The following is an 18,698-nucleotide window of genomic DNA, read 5'->3' as shown; positions in this document are numbered from 1 at the left end:
GTGCCAAATTTTGGCATTGCACAGAGCGCAGCTGAAATTTTAAAGCCCCAAGTTCACCACTGGCACATGTTGTGCATGCAGGAGTGCAAACACATGGAATCTTTACTTAAAGGAGGTGATAGGAAAGATAAGAAAGATAGGGGGAATTTGTGTGGTCATGTCTGGGGTAAGGTGATCTCACAAATGAACTGGTTCCAAACTGTTCTGGGCTTAATATACCGGTACACCTTTGAACTTGTCCCAGTAACCACTGAGCAGCCAGAGCGGATTTCTGAGCAGAGGTGTCATATGCAGATGGAGTTTTACTCCTGTCAGCAGCCAGGCTGCAGAATTCTGGGCTAACTGCAGTTTCTGGGTCAGGTGCAAGGGAAACCCCACACAGAGTGCATTGCAGCCATCCAACCTTGAAGAGAGTTGGAAAGCACTGACACCAGGCTTCATGCATAGTCAGAAACCCCTTAATGTTACCGTATGCTGATAGGTGATTGGTGATGTCTAATTTGTCCCTGGTGGCAAACAGTTTACATCTTCTATCTACCTACTCATCAGTCCTCTGAGACTATTGAGACAAATAAAAATCAGTCCTTTCATGCTGGTTTCAGAGTCCTGTTAGGCTTTCTCCCACTCCTTCTTCCTCAGCTCTTTCCTTTGGATTTTTCCAGAAATTGTCTTGGGCAGGTCTTGGACAAACTCTATCTGTTTTGAAAGATCAAGGAGAGGGAGAGGGAGAGGGAGAGGGAGAGGGAGAGGGAGAGGGAGAGGGAGAGAGAGAGAGAGAGAGAGAGAGAGAGAGAGAGAGAGAGAGAGAGAGAGAGAGAGAAGTGTTTAAATGGCTTAGACTCAGAGTGATCCATTGAAGCCGAATGTCTGAAGATTCAGGACAGATAATAAGAGGTACTTCTTCATACAGTACATACATAAGCTGTGATTGCCTGTTGTTAAATCCAGCCTCAAGACTGATGCCCAGGAACTTCAAACCCTCTTCTTACCTTTCTGGGGTACTTGTAGGGAGCTGTTGTCTTCTTGACATGGTCCTGCAGCTCACAAATTAATTGGTCTTTCTCTCGTGACTCGTAGGCAGGCGACAGGATGATAAAGGCTTTCACAACCTACCACCCCCAAAAATAGAAGAAAGGCCACAATCAACGCTTTCGCAACCTACAAGATTTTGCATAAAAATGGATATATGTGAATGGATATATATTCATGCAAATTTGGGAATAACAGCCATAGTTTGAGTAGGAATACAGTGCATCTCATCATAAGGGGACTGGGGAATGGGAAATTGTGACCAAGTGACATGTCTGCCTGCTCAGTCTGCTGTCCAGGTGCTGGCTGTGGATGGTGGTCAATTTCATGTTACCTCTCCCCTGACGGGATCCGGACTGCTGACAACAGCCGATTCTGCCACTGCTGGGTGTTCCATTAAGGCATGTTCCACTTCATAGGGCCCGATGCGATACCTAACAGGGAGGGGCCATAGCTCAATATGAGGACTCATGGTTTGCATACCGAGAGTCGCAAGTTAAATTCTTTTCTGGACGCTTCACCCCAAAAAAGTTACCGCAGAATTGGAGAAGGGCAACAAAAACAATTGAGGTATTGGAGCAACTCCTCTAGTAGGAAAGGTTATAACACTTGGGATGTCTTGGTTTGGAGAAAAGTCCTTTTCGGGTGCCTGCTAAAGATGTTCCTCTTTCCACAAGCCTTCTAAACTCTGTCTCTGCTCTGAATTTGAATTGATTTGAAGTATGTTGTTCGGAATTGGTTTTTGTCAGGTGGCTGCCAGCAACTCCCACAGCTGGTTGCCCAGGAACATACAAAGACAAGGAAAAGTTTCTTACCACCCACTTTTTATCCAGTATTTACAGAGAGAGGCTTTGGAAGACAGCCTCTTGGGTAATGGCATTGTCTCAGTGAATCTCCATCCCCCTTCTCTCCCACCTCCTCTATGGGTGCCCTGTCTTTGAGCTCTTTGCTTTCCTACTTTTAAGGCTCACCGGGTTCTGGGAGATGGTGGGTCTGGTGCTTTCTAGTGACAACATGTCAGCCAGCTGTTGCTCTGGCTCTGGCTGCTCCTCCTCTCCCATTATTTCCCAGCTTTCCCTCTCATCTACCTCTGAGCTGTGACCTCCCTCAAACCCCTGTTGTAATTCTGAACTGTCTTCTTCTTCTCTGGAAGGGTCAGGCTGGGGAGGCGGTCTCCACCATTTCTCCTGACAGTTTTATATTTATAATCTTTTAAAACATTGTTTTTCCGGGGCAGTTGACAGGTATGTCACTGTTCACATGTGGTGGTGTATTTTTTTTAGCTGTGTTGTGAAACCAGTTTGATCTCTGCCAACCATTTTTTAACATGGTATTTTACTGTTTCATGTTTGAGAGTTGCCCAGAGACTGGTGTGCATAGGGTGACCTGTATGCATGATGTAAATTGGGAGTGGGGAGCCTCAGGCCCAGGACCCAGACACAGCCCTGCAGGCCTCTCCATTTGGCCCTCAGGTCAGGACTCTCCCCAGGCCACACTCCTTGCCAGCCCTGATTTGCATCCTCCTTCAGTGCTTTTGCCTTGCCAGAATGTGACTTTGAACACAGATAATGCCTCTTGCTTTCCTGGATGGAAGCTAAAGAAGGATGTTTGAAAGTACGTGCAGAAAGTACGTGCTTTAGGTAAAATGTACATTTGTTGCTCCACCTTCTTTTGCCTCTAGCCCTACCCACCTCTGTGGCATGTGGCCTCTGGAAGGTCACCAGGAAGAAATGTGGCCCTCAGATTGAAAAATGCCCCTCCTACCTCTCCTGCAAATAAATAGTCCTTCCAAGTGCCCATGAAATAGGCTTACCCAGCAGATAAGATGACATCATCAGCTCTTGCCATAAACCGGATGTAGCCATCTTCATCCATGATCCCTCGGTCCCCAGTGATGTAGAAGTCTCCACGTTCTGTTGAGGCTGTTTTCTCAGGGTCATCCTAAGAACAATGCAGCAGAGATCACTAAAGCCAAAGAGGGAAACATTCATCTCTCGATTCCGTCAACATCATGGGGTGTCCTGCCCTTGTGAAGGGCCTGTCGCAGATCTAGCAACGCAGACAGAATGTTCTCCTACCACAACAAATTCAATGTGTTTGTGTGTTGGGCTTTTGGGTGGGTGGGTGGGTGAGGAGCTGGCTTTCACATTTGGTTTGCCGGAGATGTCAAAGATGTATGCAAGAAAGCGGGATCCTCAAGCTGGGGCTTAATGATGTCTCAGTCTCTCCCGTCTCCACAACATTCATACATTTGTCAGTATCATTCTCTCTCTCTCTCTTTTTTTTGAAATAAATATTTTATTGTATTTCGATTTCTTACATCCGCCATTATCTCAAACATTTTGTACATACTTTTCATTTGTACTTATTTTGCAAGTTAAGTTCCACTGTATAAATTAATAAAATGTACATCCTCTCCCATATGTAATTTCTCTTCCGTTGACTCTTTTTTCTTACTTCCTCTTGCACACAATAATAACAAAAATACTACTAATAATGAAAAGCATGAAAATATGAAACTCCACATAATATTCTTTTATATCCTTTAACAATACAATGCTAAATGGAAAATAAAGGGGGGGGGAAAGGGAAAAAGGGGAGGGGGAAAAAAGGAAAGGAAAAAAACAGGGAAAGAGGGGAGAGGAGAAAAGGGTGTGGGAAAGGGAGAGGAAAGAGGGGAGGAGACAAAAAAGAGGGGGAGGGAAGGGAGAAAAGAAGAGAGAGAAAAAAGGGGTAGAATAATAAAATAATAAAATAAAATAAAAGAAGAAAGGGGAAGGGGGAAAAAAGGGAAGAAGAAAATAAAAGAAAGAAAAAACCACACAGAAATATTAATCTCTATTGTTAGACTTCCCATCTTTTCCCTATGAACATTCATTTTCTCATTATGAATGTACTCAACACTGCTATGTTATCTTTTGTCTCCATTCTTTTGGTGCCAGTACACCCTCCCATTGCTGCTTCCATCAACTGATGGTCATATTATGGCTTTGCAATTTGAGTCATTTTATTGTGGAAAGCAACAAATAGTAATAATTATATCCTCCATGAATTTGGTGAACACCCCTTTAAAACTTTTACTTACTTACTTTTAATAATCCATAAATTACACTTTCATCCAAAAACATCTTTCCAGGAAGGCAGCATCCATAAGCATTGAAAGACCTTCTTCTTTCAACAGTCCTTTAAAAGGATATATTTCTTACCTCGATTGACATCTGTACTGGAACTTTTTTTAAAAAAATGTTTCTAGAAGTGAAATTGATTGCTTTTACATTTTTGAATTGTTTTGATATAGGGAATGGTTTTTACTTTTTTTGCTTTTTGGTCACAAGTATCTTATAATTGTATATTTTATTTTTGCCACCTGCCCGGGGACCTTAAATGAATGAACATAAATGGATAAAAATATAAAAACAACTCAGCGCATTAAGCAAGAATGCAGAAAAATGAAGCCAGTAGGTCTTGGTGAAGTCTTTGCCCTCCTAGTGTCTGCTGAGGAAACACTCATGATCATATATTCCTTGAATAATGCCCAGTCATTTGAAAGGGTCCCGCTTTACCAGAAGTGCCAGCTTGGCCCCGTGACCATGGGTGCCCGGGGCTGTTGGTGCCATGCAGTCTGCATGGCCCTGGCACTGAAATTTGTGGGTGCCCAGCCCCTTCATGGGGAATTTGGTGGGTGCTCAGGCACCCAGGGCCCCAGGGAGTTGGCACCTATGCTCCTTACCAAGTAGCGAGAGAAGAGACCCAAGGGCCTTTGGGGTTTGATTTTAACAGCAATGTCTCCTTCTCCCCCAGGAGGCAGGCGATTGCAGTGTTCATCTATTATCTAGAAAGAAAGAAAACCAAGGGTGGGTTACGCAAGCTTTTCCATTTTGTCGTTTTAGCTGAGTGTTAAGTTTTACTAGAATATGGTATCGTTATATTAAATCATACAACATGGGCTGTTACAACCAGGCTGACCATTATGGCTGCCCTGATGCCTACCTGGACATCAAAGGGATGAGATGATGGTCCAATAAACCCAGGCTTGACTTTCATATCCTTCGGGGCTGAGCAAAGTATGGTCTGGGGGGGAAATGGTAGATGTGAATCATCTCTCTCTCTCTCTCTCTCTCTCTCTCTGTGTGTGTGTGTGTGTGTGTGACTAAGGATTTTAGTGAATTGGATAAATTTTAGTTGACTTTAACCATCTGCCTGTTTACCGATTTGGGGAAGGATCCATACAAGCTGGACCTGCAAAAAAAAATGCATCGTGAAGTCTTCTTCACGAGTGAGCCAGTGTGGTGTAGTGGTTAAGAGCAGTAGACTTGTAATCTGGTGAACCGGGTTCGCGTCCCCGCTCCTCCACATGCAGCTGCTGGGTGACCTTGGGCTAGTCACACTTCTCTGAAGTCTCTCAGCCCCACTCACCTCACAGAGTGTTTGTTGTGGGGGGAGGAAGGGAGAGGAGAATGTTAGCCGCTTCGAGACTCCTTTGGGTAGTGATAAAGCGGGATATCAAATCCAAACTCTTCTTCTTGCAAAGGATTCCAAAAAACAACAGCCACATTCTTTTACAGGGTATTCCATTCTATTCCCTCACCCCACCCAATCAGAATTTCTTGGCATCACATTGAGCCTGGGCTCCATTTCCCCCCATTTCTACCTGTGCAGACAGATCATGAATGTGCTGCATAAGGATTATGTATGATCAATATGGACTGAGGGGCATATCAAAGTTGGGGAGTTTGGGGGGGGGAGAATGCATACGGATTTGATAGGCTTCTGCTGCTCATTGGCATATTTATTTGTGTCTGAATGCAAACATACTGTCTCTGTCTGCCCGTAGCCTTCACGGATTACTATTCCTGTATGAGCTTTCCACTGCTCAATCACTTCAAGGTTGGTTGGCTCCCCACCACTCAGGCATCGTCTCAGACTCTTGAACTGGTATCTGAACAAGGATATGAAGAAGCATTTAGTCTTTCTAAAAAGAGACAACTGTTTTAATTCTACGAGATCTGGCTTTTATCCAGAACACATGGAAAAGCAAATAATGAGTGGTACCAATTTGGCCTCAGCTGGATCCACACTCTGAGAATTTTATAGATATAGAGGTAAAATTGTAAAGGGGAAGGACAACGAAAGAGTCAGCCAGCAGAGGGTGGTCTATTCGGGCAAATTGTGCAGTGCCCCATCAAAGTCTGCCCTCAGCTATCTCCCATAGAGTTCTTACTTAGAACCAGTAGGGCAGGCATGTCCAACAGGTAGATCGTGATCTACCGGTAGATCACTGGTAGATCAGTGGCTCCTCCCAAAGAAGCTGAACAACTGTGACTCCCCTTTAAAAAATGCTCAACATTTTACCTCCTCCCTGAAAAAACTCAACAACTTTGACCCAGACCCCACAAAATGGGCCTTCCTCCTTTTCCTCCTTCCTAAAATAAGCTCAATAACTTTGACCTGAACCCCAAAAAGGGGTAGATCACTGCCAGTTCCCCCCAAATTTTTTATTGATTTTTTAACAAAACATGAACAATGTAAACAACCATTACAACAAAATACAAAACAAAAAATTAATAAAGACACGTATTTAAATCTATCTAACCTTCTTTTTTAACATTGTAAATTGACTTCCTCATGTCCTCTCCGTCTGCTTTCCTAAGAAATCATCTTTAGTAATTTCTTTAACTTTTTATATTCTCATATTAATACACTAATCATCTTCTCTTATTTAATAACCTTAACAATACTTCATCTATTACTACATCTTATCTAACTTCTATATCTGCTGCCTGTCTATTCTTCCTGCTTATTTTAAATACTAATCTTAGCATAATTCTTTAAATATATTTTAAATTTCTTCCAGTCTTTCTCCACCGCGTCGTCCCTCTGGTCTCAGAGTTTCCCGGTTAGTTCAGCAAGCTCCATATAGTCCATTATGATCACTGCCAGTTTTGAACTCTGTGAGTAGATCGCAGTCTCTTGGGAGTTGGCCACCCCTGCTTTAGGGGAGTTTTTTCTCTATTATTGGGTCTTTGGCTCCACCTACTGTTGGCCTCCCTGTCTTTTGCCCAATCAGTTCCAACAGGGACCAGCCATCACTGGACTCAAGCCAGGCAGAGTGACTTTGAAGTGAGCTAAACAAACTTACTTGGTCTCTAAGGTGCTACTGGAAGGATTTTTTTTAATGTTTTATTTTGTTTAAACAGGAATCAAGTTACTCTAGGGTAGAGTTCTAGAAACCACAGCCAGTACTTGTGCAAGGCAGTTGTACCTGCTAACGTCGTGCTGCAGAAGCATACGGAAAATAGTTGGGGTGCCACAGAAGATCGTCACTGGATACTTGGAAAGAGTCTAGGGGGGAAAGCACACACACTCCAAATGCATCATGTGATTCAGGAGGTCTCACACATCTTATATTTGACATGCTTCCTGCCTTTCGAATAAGGCAATGTTAGCCTTACATTGAGAACGGTTGTTGGCTCGAACTGCAGCATGCCATGCTGAAAGACACACGCTCCTAGCATCCATGTAGGGTACAAATTGCTGAAGACAAATTTGATCCAGCCTGTGTCGGAGAAACCCCACATCAAATCTGAAGGTTTCAGGTCCATCCAGTTCCTGTTAATAAGGAGGCAAACAAGTGTAATATAAGGTGGGGAACACTTGGTTTGTCAGCTGTATGTGAAAAGGGTCTAGGGGTCCTAGCAGACCATAAGCTTAACGTGAGTCAACAGCGTAATGCAGCAGCAGAAAAAGAAAAAAGAAGAAAAGAAGAAGAAGAAGAAGAAGAAGAAGAAGAAGAAGAAGAAGAAGAAGAAGAAGAAGAAGAAGAAGAGCAGCTAATGCTATTCTTGGCTGCATCAACAGAAGAATAGTGTTCAGATCAAGGGAAGGAATAGTGCTGTTCTATTCTGCCTTGGTCAGACTACACCTGGAATACTGTGTCCAATTCTGGGCACCACAATTTAAGGATGTTGACAAGCTGGAACGTGTACAGAGGAGGACAACCAAGATGATCAAGGGTCTGGAAACCAAGCCCTATGAGGAACAGTTGTGGGAGTTGGGTATGTTTAACCTGAAAAAGAGGAGACTGAGAGGCGATATGCTAGCCATCTTCAAACATCTAAAGGGTTGTCACATGGAAGATGGAGCAAGCTTGTTTTCTCCTTCTCTGGAGGGTAGGACCCAAACCAATGGCTACAAGTCACAAGAAATGAGATTCTGACTAAACGTCAGGAAGAACTTCGTGGCGGAAAGAGCTGTTCAACAGACTCCCTCAGGAAGTTGTGGACCCTCCTTCATTGGAGGTTTTCAAGCAGAGGTTGGATAGCCATCTACCATGGATGCTTAATCGACATTCCTGCATTGCAGGAAATTGGACAGGATGACTCTTGAGGTGCCTGCCAACTCTACAATTCTATGATTCTATGATAGGTGCCCTAGAATTACATTCAATTAAACAGCCAATGTCTGAGGGCCACACGAGATGTAACACAAAGTCATATGTGGTCAAATCTTTTGATTTTAAGACTTAAAGAACAGCAACTGCTGGAATGTGGGGTTTGGGGGGGATGACTTTAAGCTGATCAAGGTTGGGCGATATCTCAGATTTAAACAACCTCCCTGAAACTGTGATTAGCTGTGTTGGCAGTGTTTGGTGAGATGTTCGCCAACCTTAATTGCTGTTAAAAAAGGATTAGATATCTTTACAGAGGGTAAGGCTTGTCTAAAGACTGCTCTGTCCTATCTCTATGTTTTAGGTAGTATGCCTCTGAATACCAGTTGCTAGGAAGTACAATTAGGGAAAGCACTATTGCACTCAGATCCTGCTTGCAGGCTTCTCATGGGCATCAGACCGGACACACTGGGCTGTTCTAGAAGGCTCCTCTTAACGTTCTGAAAATGTTCCAGTTCCACAATACCCTTTTAGAGGTGAGGTGGCCAGAAATGTACACAGCACCCCAAGTGTGCTCACACCATAGATTTGCGTAATAACACCAGCGAGCCAGCCCAGCTGTATCCAGCTGCCCTTCTTTGGGTGTCCGAGGATTGCCACTTTATTGTGGTTTAAGCTTTTTGGGGAGGCCACAGTCATTGCATCAGATGACTTCTGCCACAATAAAATAACTGCTCCCCACAACAAATGGGGGGCGTACTTTGCGTGGACGCGCGCAGCACCCCTTGATACTACATGGCTCCTAGCAGTATTGTCTGGCATCGCCCCCCCCCCAGGCTGGATACCTGGAGGTTCCCTCCCAACCTTGGACAGTCAACCAATCCCGGTGGGGGAGGCGTTGCCAGGGGAGTTGGCCAGGTAGGGGGGTGGGACTTCCCCACCCACACAATAGAGGGTGGAACTTATCTGGGGGGTCACAGTCGGCTCCAGAGCTTCTCCCACCGCACCCACCCTCGGTTAAGCTTTCTTTTGCAGGTTAACATGCTGGTGCTGCTACGTCATGGTCGCTGTTGAAGGTCTGGAAAGGAATTTCCCTGCATTGGCAGGTTTTGCCTTCCGTGTAGCAAAAGGTCACAACTTTGGCGGTTTCAGGCCTTGGGTGGAATCCTTTAGTCTTTCTTCCCTAAGATGGTGTGTGTGTGTGTGTGTGTGTGTGTGTGTGACCCATGACACCCCCCCCCCCGCGGCGGCAAACCCAGGGTTCTCCATTAAAGGGGTTGTTCTGAGGGGAGTCATTGGCCATACATTGAGAGGCTGTCATTGGTTTTCCCCGTGTTGTGGCAAATTGGGGGCCGGGCTCTGTGCTTGAACACATGTTCCCCAGAGCCAGTCCAATCCCCACTCAATCTGGATAACCCTGATGTTCCCCAGATCCCCGGCTGGGGACTGGGAGGGATAAATGCCCAAGGCCTAAGCCAAGGTTTCCCTACATCTGAATCTTAAATAAAGTTGTGGCCAATTTTAACCCCATAACACAGTGTTGTGTGTCTTTATTCCATGCAGGAGCTGGTATTGGGTTGGGGAGGGGGTCTCCGCCTCTCCGTGCAATTGTCACTCTTAAAACCTCACATAGGACTCTCTGTTGTGTTTCCTGCACCTGAAGATTTAGAAAGGGATAGGAGATACCTTCCGGTACTTGCTAGTCCAATCCCCAAACTGCTGCAGGAATGTTCCACCATTTTGGGATAACCCGTGGTTCCACTGGTGAAGTAGATGATAGCTGGATCTTCACTCCTTGTTTTAACAGGCTGGTGATCAGCACCTGCAGCTCTTTAAAGTAGAGAAGCGGGTATGTAAAAGTGGACTAAAGGTAAAGGTAAAGGTACCCCTGACTGTTAGGTCCAGTCGCGGACGACTCTGGGGTTGTGGCGCTCATCTCGCTCTATAGTCCGAGGGAGCTGGCATTTGTCCACGGACAGCTTCCAGGTCATGTGGCCAGCATGACAAAGCCACTTCTGGCAAACCAGAGCAGCGCACGGAAATGCACAGGCCCCTGACTGTTAGGTCCAGTCGTGGACGACTCTGGGGTTGCGGCGCTCATCTCGCTCTATAGTCTGAGGGAGCTGGCATTTGTCCACAGACAGCTTCCGGGTCATGTGGCCAGCATGACTAAGCCGCTTCTGGAGAACCAGAGGAGCGTACGGAAACACCATTTACCTTCCTGCCGGAGCGGTACCTGTTTATCTACTTGCACTTGAACTGCTAGATGGGCAGGAGCTGGGACCGAGCAATGGGAGCTCACCCCATCATGGGGATTTGAACCACCGACCTTCTGATCAGCAAGCCCTAGGCTCAGTGGTTTAGACCACAGAACCACCTGTGTCCCTAAAGTGGACTAGGTGTAGTCAAAATGGTTTATGATCTTGTAAGCTCAAATTGTGAAATTCTTTCAGCTTCTTTTAGGATATGGATGTGTCTGTTACCAAATGGTTCAGTTACAGAAGCATCCCACTTGTGCATGGATAGTGCTGTTTTGTCTACGTAAAGATCAACACTCATCTCTGAACCATAGCTGTCAACTTTTCCCTTTTTTTAAAGGGAAATTCCCTTATTCCGAATAGGATTCCTCGCAAGAAAAGGGAAAAGTTGACAGCTATGCTCTGAACAGTAGAAATAGAGGGAACATCTCCCACAACATCTGGTAGCATCCAATAAGTAGTTCTGTTACGTAATGCTTTCCTTTGTCCTGAACTTGTTTATCAATTTTGTTTTTATTCATTTATGAGAGGCATTTTTATACTAATTGAGTAGCATGGGGATTTGGCTTCTGGTGTGCGTGACTAGACTACAAATGACAAAATGAATATGTGGGACCTGCAGCAAAATGTTGCAGTATAGAGCCCTCGTCCATAAGACTCCATTATGATCTACATCAGTTTCTCATTCTTCCAGTCTTACGTTCTGCGTCAGTTTGCGATTTTTAAAAAAAGCCTTCATGAAAACTCTTCCAAGGTTTTAGTGGACATTTTCTCTCAAAATACATATTTTTTTTTGCACACGCCTTTGCCTGTTCAGCCCATTTTTGCAACTGATGTTTCCTCACACAATGGTTTGTGGCTGTAATTTTCACTAATATGTGCATATTTATGCACACGCTGTATGCATCTCTGTACACAGTATTTGGTGGGACAATTGCATCACAATTTTCAGAGAAGTGCAAATGTTGAAAGCTTAGTTCTCGAACATTTTGGCTCCTGAATTCCGCAAACCCAGAAGTGACTGTTTCAGTTTGCAAACTATTTTTGGAAGCCGAACGTCTGATGGGGCTTCCATGGCTTCTGATTGGCTGCAGGAACTTCCTGCAGCCAATCAGAAGCCGCACTTTGGTTTCCAAACGTTTTGGAAGTCAAATGGACTTACGGAATGGATTCTGTTTGATTTCCAAGGTACGACTGTATATAAAAACACAATAAAACATTAAACAAAACACTTTCCTATACAGGGCTGCCTTCAGATGTCTTCTAAAGGCTGTACAGTTACTTATCTCCTTTATCTCCTGTCTAGAAGATTGCAGGTTTTTCTGTATCTCACTCTTTGACTTATCCCTGACTTGCTTAACAAGGCAGCAGAGATACTCACTTCAGCAGGTCATGGAAGTTCAGCCATCCTTCTCTGCTGGTGCCTTTGGAGACCAACATCCGAGTTTTCAGTAACTGGCAATCAGATGCAAGAGAGTCGATCAATGGAGCCAAGGCCTCATTTGTAACTATGCATTTGGCCTGAGACTTTTGCAGCCGGTACACAATGTCTTTAGCAGTCAACAGGGTTGTGGCTGGGATGAAGGTGACACCTAGGAGCAAAACGAAGTGTGATTAAAAGGAAAGGAGAGGAAGACACAGTGAAAATGGATCTTTCTGTTGGTTCCTAGCACAGAGGGAACCTGACTGACCTGCTCTGATGCAGCCCACACTGACCAGCCACCACTCAGGCACCCTCGGGAGGAGGATAATGATTCGGTCTCCCTTCTGCAAATTGCAAGCTTTGGAGAGGACGTTGGCTGCTTTCCTGGATAAGAATGCCAGCTCCTCAAAGCTCCACCGCACCTCCTCGCCTTTCCCACTTACCCACCAAAGGGCGGGAGTGGAAGGTCTCTTCCCATCCTATCAGGTACAAAAGATGAAAAAGTATATGGGGGGCAGTTTTTCATCTTACAACACAGGAAGCTGCCTTATACTTATTCTAGCGCAGTATCTTCTACACTAACTGGTTGCAGCTCTCCAGGGTTTCCAATGGAAGTATTTCCCAGCTTTATGTGAAGATGCTGTCAGGGACTGTGCTGAGGAGGACTGCACTGAGGCAGCGGAGGAGGAAGCTGCTGGGGCGCCTGCGGCAGTGCTGCCCATAGGGGTGGGGTGAGGGCAGGGTGCACTGTGGGGCCTCCGGAGTCTGCCTGCCTCCTCCCACTCAGCCGCCCAACAGCTGGGGTGGGGTGGGGGAGGCAGCAGGTGGACCGTTTCAGCAGCACGGAGCCTGCATGCACCCAAGCCACTGCGTCTCTCCCCCTCCTCCTGCTTCTGAATCTTCCCAGGAGCAGGAGGACAGTATAAATTTGGAACAGTGGTTTGCAGAGGGACATAGTTCAGAAGGCGGAAGCTGGGAAATACTGGATGGGGAAAAGCTAGCAGAAGAAACACTGGAAGAGAGAGGGTTAACAGATTCACAGTCTCTGGACAGCACTCCTCCGCTCAGCCCAAGGTCAAGAAGAGCTCAGAAAATGTCAGAACAGAAAGCACAGAAGGTACAAGCTCAGATTACAAGATGTAGGAGTGACAAAGATTAATAGGGAAGGAAGCGGGTGTGATCCTTAATTTTGAGCACTGCCATTTCTAGCAGCTGTGTTCTTTGTTTCACTGTGATTATTAAAGTTTGTAACTGGTAGGATTTATGGTGCTGGAGGAGACTCTTGAGAGTCCCATGGACTCTCTTCTCATGAGGTGGCCAAAATACTGGAGCCTCAGCTTCAGGATCTGTCCTTCCAGTGAGCACTCAGGGCTGATTTCCTTAAGAATGAATAGGTTTGCTGCCTCAAGAAGAGCAAACCTATCCATTCTCAAAGAAATCAGCCCTGAGTACTCACTAGAAGGACAGATCCTGAAGTTGAGGCTCCAGTACTTTGGCCACCTCATGAGAAGAGAAGAATCCCTAGAAAAGACCCTGATGCTGGGAAAGATGGAGGGCACAAGGAGAAGGGGACGACAGAGGACGAGATGGCTGGACAGTGTTCTCAAAGCTACCAACATGAGTTTGACCAAACTGCGGGAGGCAGTGGAAGACAGGAGTGCCTGGCGTGCTCTGGTCCATGGGGTCACGAAGAGTCGGACATGACTAAATGACAACAACAACAACAACAACAACAACAACAACAACAACAACAACAAACTGGTAGGAAGACTCCTTTTCCTTTGTGGAAGCCAATTCCCTGAAGCCTGACAGATGCTCAGTAATGAACCTGGGACCTTCTGCATGCAGAGTAGAAGCCCTTACCCAAAAATCTATCTACTGTTTGTCCAACACGATGCCTCTAAGCTGTTTACAGAAAAGAATATAAGCCATTCACAAGTAAATACTGATAAATACTGATCAAACATACAAAATATGTCGGCATAACATTTACCAAACTATAGATAAAATACAACAATGAACATGAAATGGACTTTTATTCTGATGTCGCATTCCAATCCAAACTTGTTTTGAAGAAAGTCTTGTTGAGTACAGTGGGAGGGATCCAATTCTGAACCACGTGGATAGGCTTGGCAAAATTCCACATTTCCCCATCAGTTTGCCGTTTTTAAATTTTTTAATCCTCATGAAGATTCACCGGTTAGTGCAAATTTCTCCTGATATAAACATTTTCGCAAAGCAATTTCCCCTCATATATAATGCATATTTACATGTTATTTTCACCAAAATATAATCTATTAACTTTAAACTAGTATATGCATATGTGTAGAAATTATTTGGCCGGAGGACCACATTGCAAAATTTGGAAAACTGCAAATTTTAAAGAATGGCTGCATTTGGTTTGAACCTAGTTTCAGGAAATGCAAATTATGCAAGTTTGCCTTTAAATTCGAACTGAATCAGCATCCTGCTCCAACGCCTATTTTCACTTCCTTGATAGTGGCATGAATGCCACATTAAACCGATGTATTGCCCAGGTGTATTAATTATGCTATAATTAAGTTAATAGCACTATCAACTGTGTCCTAAGAAATACTGCAGTTCAAAGGAGGGTGTTATGTACTGAGTTGAATAGGATCCAAACTGCAGCAGTCTGATTGGTCCTAGAACAATAGGATTGAGATTGCAGCAGTCTGACTGGTCCCAGAACAATAGGATTGAGATTGCAGCAGTCTGATTGGTCCCAGAACAATAGGATTGAGATTGCAGCAGTCTGATTGGTCCCAGAACAATAGGATTGAGATTGCAGCAGTCTGATTGGTCTGCAGGAGCCACCCAATCCAGCTCCAGGTGGAAGTGAATCCACACTCTGATTGGCATACAGGAGTATCCCGGAATTAGCCAATCACGTGGGGCCCATTGTGTAAATAGTGTATATAAAGCAAACGTTTTGGGGGAACTACATTCCTCACTACTATGAGCTGAATAAAGAGCATGAAAGTCACACTGGACTCCGAGTATCTTTCAGAGGGTAACCCTGATTAAGGAACTAACATGAGGGAGAGATTTGATCAGTTGCTCAAGTCCATTCTAAGGTTAATGCATTTCTGTCTATGGGATGACATAATATTATTAGATAGTTTCATTTGTTACCTATAGAGTAATGTTTTATGTGGCAGCAGTAAGAAAGCTACCGGGTATTTTAAAAAAACAACAGTGCTGATTGCCAAAGGGGCATTTTAATTTAAAAGATTCAGGGAATTTTACAATTTTAAGTTTAGAAGATTTGCGAATCGGAAAATTGATGCTAACTTCCACCTGGATTAATTGTTTTTGTTGCAATGACGGTTGACTATAAACAGCAAAGAATGGCTGGCTGGTAATATTAGGAAGAAGTCATGACAGACAGAGTTTCATACCTTCTCCTTTTGGCTCCATTTATCCAGCACATCGCTTGCAAAATTGAAATGCTCGGGCACATTCTTGTAGAGAGCTTCATAGTCGGAGAAATCCAAATCTGGAGATCCACTGCAAGGTTGGCTTTTAATTCTATAGGGCAATTTGGAGGCACTCAGAGATTTTAAAAGTCTGGAGAGATGCTTCATTGCAGTTGCCGTGAATGATCTTGCCTTTATGGAAAACCAAAAGGATAAAAAAAAGAACATTCCAAATTCTGCTCAAGAACAGAAAACAAAACAAACACTGATGTCTTAGTATATGAAACTAAGCGATGCAACTGGGACGATGCAATGGGAATGCAACTTCACTCCAGATCCAGGATGTTTCTTCAGGGCGGAAATTAACAGCTCAGAGTATTAGTTTCTTCAGTCTCATGCTGAAAATAGGAGGCTAACTTTGTGTAATGTACAACCTGCAATGGACCCTGTCTATAAAGTGTGCAAGTGGAAGACTGGAATGCACCAAAGTTAGCTGTTCACGGGCATCAACTACATTTTGCGTTTGTGGGCGGCAGAGGGTAGATAATGTCAACTGCTTACTGAATATTTGTGATTTGTTATATAATGTTGCACCAAGCAATTGTTACGCTACACTTCCCAGTGCATTTTCCTGCTCTGTTTCCTTATAGCAAAAGGTCCAGTGGGCAGGGTCTGGTCTCTTGAGCAAGATAACCAAATCAGGTTTAAATGCACAAGCTGAGTTTGCTCGGATCCAAATGGTTGTGTCTAAAGTTGTTCTTTAAAAAAAAAATACCTGGAAGAAAATATTAGTCATAGCTCATTTCAGTCGGACTTCTTTTGTGACACTTTAGTTGGGCACTGGGACCTATATATTTATGTCAGATTAGATTGTTTCATTGTTAGATGCATACCTATAGGTCTGAAATTCAGAAACCCCATTTACTGCCATCTGAGTTTGTGAAAATGAAATTTCTTAAGTTTTTTTTCAGACTGGAACAAGAAATATAATAAAATATACATACCTGTACATACTTACCACATCCTACACTCTGGGAAGAACTGCAAAAGGAGAGTCACCAGAGTTTAAGAGTGTCAGATTTAGCTGAAAATGTTTAAGCTTTAAGAACATAAACATTAACTTTTACTCCACTCAGTGACATTGGGCAACCCTTTTCTACAATTTTTTTCTGCAATCTGGTGTTAATATTCTACTAGATTGTCACTTATATCCCAAGCCCCCCTTAGTCCATTAATTTATGTTAAAATATTTGTGTTAAAATAAATTAATGGATGAGAGAGACTGGTCAGCAAGAGGATAGGTTAGGCTTTATTTTGCTTTAACAAAATATCTGTCTAAGATGAATGCCGACCTCACACCCAGTTGCTGGAGGGGGTGCAATGGAATGGTTATCTTTGCCTACCTTTGGACCTGTTGAGAAGTGCAGTCTTCTTGGGTGAAGTTTTCCAACAAATCTCCGCTATTATTTGACAGATCCTTTGTCTTGACCCTGGTTTGGTTTGTGCTCTATCTTCCTGAATAACACGAATGATTTAACCGCCAAAGACTTGATTTTATTTCTTCCTTTGGCTACTAAGATGGAAATAGCTCATCACTGGAAACATAATTCTATGTTCTCTCTGGAGGGAGAAGTCTAGAATTTGGTATTACAAGAAAAACTTGACCCAGTGAAACAGGCTTCTCAGAGGACTGATAGAATCTGAAAAATCTGAAAATATGTGGTTCTTGACTTACATCATACAACCTGGATGTACTAAATATCCTCTGAGATACCACTTGCCTTTCTTGTCACCTCAGTCCTAAATATTTTGTACCTCTTCTTGTTGTGTAGGCCCATTATTTTATTTAGTTTCAGTCACTTAAATTATTCTGTATACCACATCCATATACATGCCTGTTTTGTGCATAAAAGTTAAAGGTAAAGGGACCCCTGACCATTTGGTCCTGTTGCGGACGACTCTGGGGTTGCAGCGCTCATCTCGTGTTACTGGCCGAGGGAGCCGGCCTACAGGTTCTGGGTCATGTGGCCAGCATGACTAAGCCACTTCTGGCGAACCAGAGTAGGGGTATAGCGAGGAGCGGGCTGCCGGGAGCAGCAAGGCAAGCGGCACCCCCGGGGCAGGGCATCGCTCCGTGCACATGACATCATGATGCATGCACATGGAGCAACGCCTCCGCCCGGGCCAGCGAGGAGGGACATCACGCTTGTGGCTGGTGTGACGCCCCTCCTCGCTGGCCCGCCTTGGCCCGCCCGGCTCCACTCAGAGCTCACTGGCTGGAGGAGCCAGGGCATGGAGAGGGGTGGGCCAGTGAGGAGGCTGGCCCGCCCCTGTCCATGTTCCGGCTCCGCCAACCAGCGGCGAAAAAAGCCACTGAAAGGGGGAAAGCCTCCTCGCTGGCCCGCCCCTCTCCATGCCCCGGCTCCGCTCAGGCCGGGAGCCCAGCAGCGAAAAAAGCCGCCGAAAGGGGGAATGCCCCATTTCAGCAGTTTTTTCCGCCTCTGGCTGGTGGTGCTGATCATGGGGGGCGGGGCCCCACCCTGAGTGTCACCCCCCCAGGGCGCTACCCAGGGCGGCATGCCCCCCCGCCCCCTTGCTCTGCCCCTGCACGGAAACGCCGTTTACCTTCCTGCCGCAGTGGTACCTATTTATCTACTTTGACGTGCTTTCGAACTGCTAGGTTGGCAGGAGCAGGGACCGAGCAACGGGAGCTCAACCCCATTGTGGGGATTCGAACTGCCGACCTTCTGATCAGCAAGCCCTAGGCTCTGTGGTTTAACCCACAGCGCCACCTGTGTCCCTGTATATAACCCACTCTGTGAATGATGAATTTATTTTATTTTATTTTACAGTGGTACCTTGGTTTAAGAACAGTCCTGTTTACGAACGATTCGGTTTACGAACTCCACAAAACCGGAAGTAGTGTCCCGGTTTGAGAACTTTACCTCGGTCTAAGAACGGAATCTGATTGGTGAAAGGGCACCGTCGGCGGGAGGCCTCATTAGGGAACGCACATCTCGGTTTAAGAACAATTTTGGTTTAAGAACGGACTTCTGGAACAGATTAAGTTCGTAAACCGAGCTTGTTGTTGTTCAGTCGTTCAGTCATGTCCGACTCTTTGTGACCACATGGACCGGAGCACGCCAGGCACGCCTATCCTCCAC

The 18,698-nt window shown here is 44.9% G+C and overlaps 1 protein-coding gene across 3 annotated transcripts; it reads right to left on the bottom strand.

Annotated features, from left to right (window-relative positions):
• Positions 1-228: 228 nt before the first annotated feature.
• LOC117056848 (acyl-coenzyme A synthetase ACSM3, mitochondrial-like) lies at positions 229-16,672 on the bottom strand. Of its 3 annotated transcripts, none has more exons than XM_033167528.1 (14): positions 16,539-16,656; positions 15,517-15,726; positions 12,366-12,576; positions 12,056-12,266; positions 10,103-10,246; positions 7,482-7,638; positions 7,292-7,371; positions 5,845-5,968; positions 5,020-5,100; positions 4,760-4,861; positions 2,843-2,970; positions 1,364-1,463; positions 990-1,109; positions 229-696 (listed from the first exon to the last, which is right to left on the bottom strand). In XM_033167528.1, exons 2-14 carry the CDS (start codon positions 15,700-15,702, stop codon positions 610-612), a joined length of 1,731 nt encoding a protein of 576 aa, XP_033023419.1. In that variant the 5' UTR covers positions 15,703-15,726; positions 16,539-16,656; the 3' UTR covers positions 229-609. The 3 variants fall into 3 exon arrangements, with proteins under 3 accessions (XP_033023419.1, XP_033023418.1, XP_033023420.1); XM_033167527.1 differs by having other exon boundaries at positions 16,553-16,656; XM_033167529.1 differs by lacking the exons at positions 229-696; positions 1,364-1,463 and having other exon boundaries at positions 1,021-1,109; positions 16,553-16,672.
• Between the last annotated feature and the right edge of the window lie 2,026 nt (positions 16,673-18,698).

This window comes from Lacerta agilis, chromosome 13 (assembly GCF_009819535.1).
Source record: "Lacerta agilis isolate rLacAgi1 chromosome 13, rLacAgi1.pri, whole genome shotgun sequence".
Lineage (NCBI taxonomy): Eukaryota > Metazoa > Chordata > Lepidosauria > Squamata > Lacertidae > Lacerta > Lacerta agilis.
Note: the sequence above shows the minus strand (reverse complement) of the source record. Positions and strands in the feature narration are given on the sequence as shown.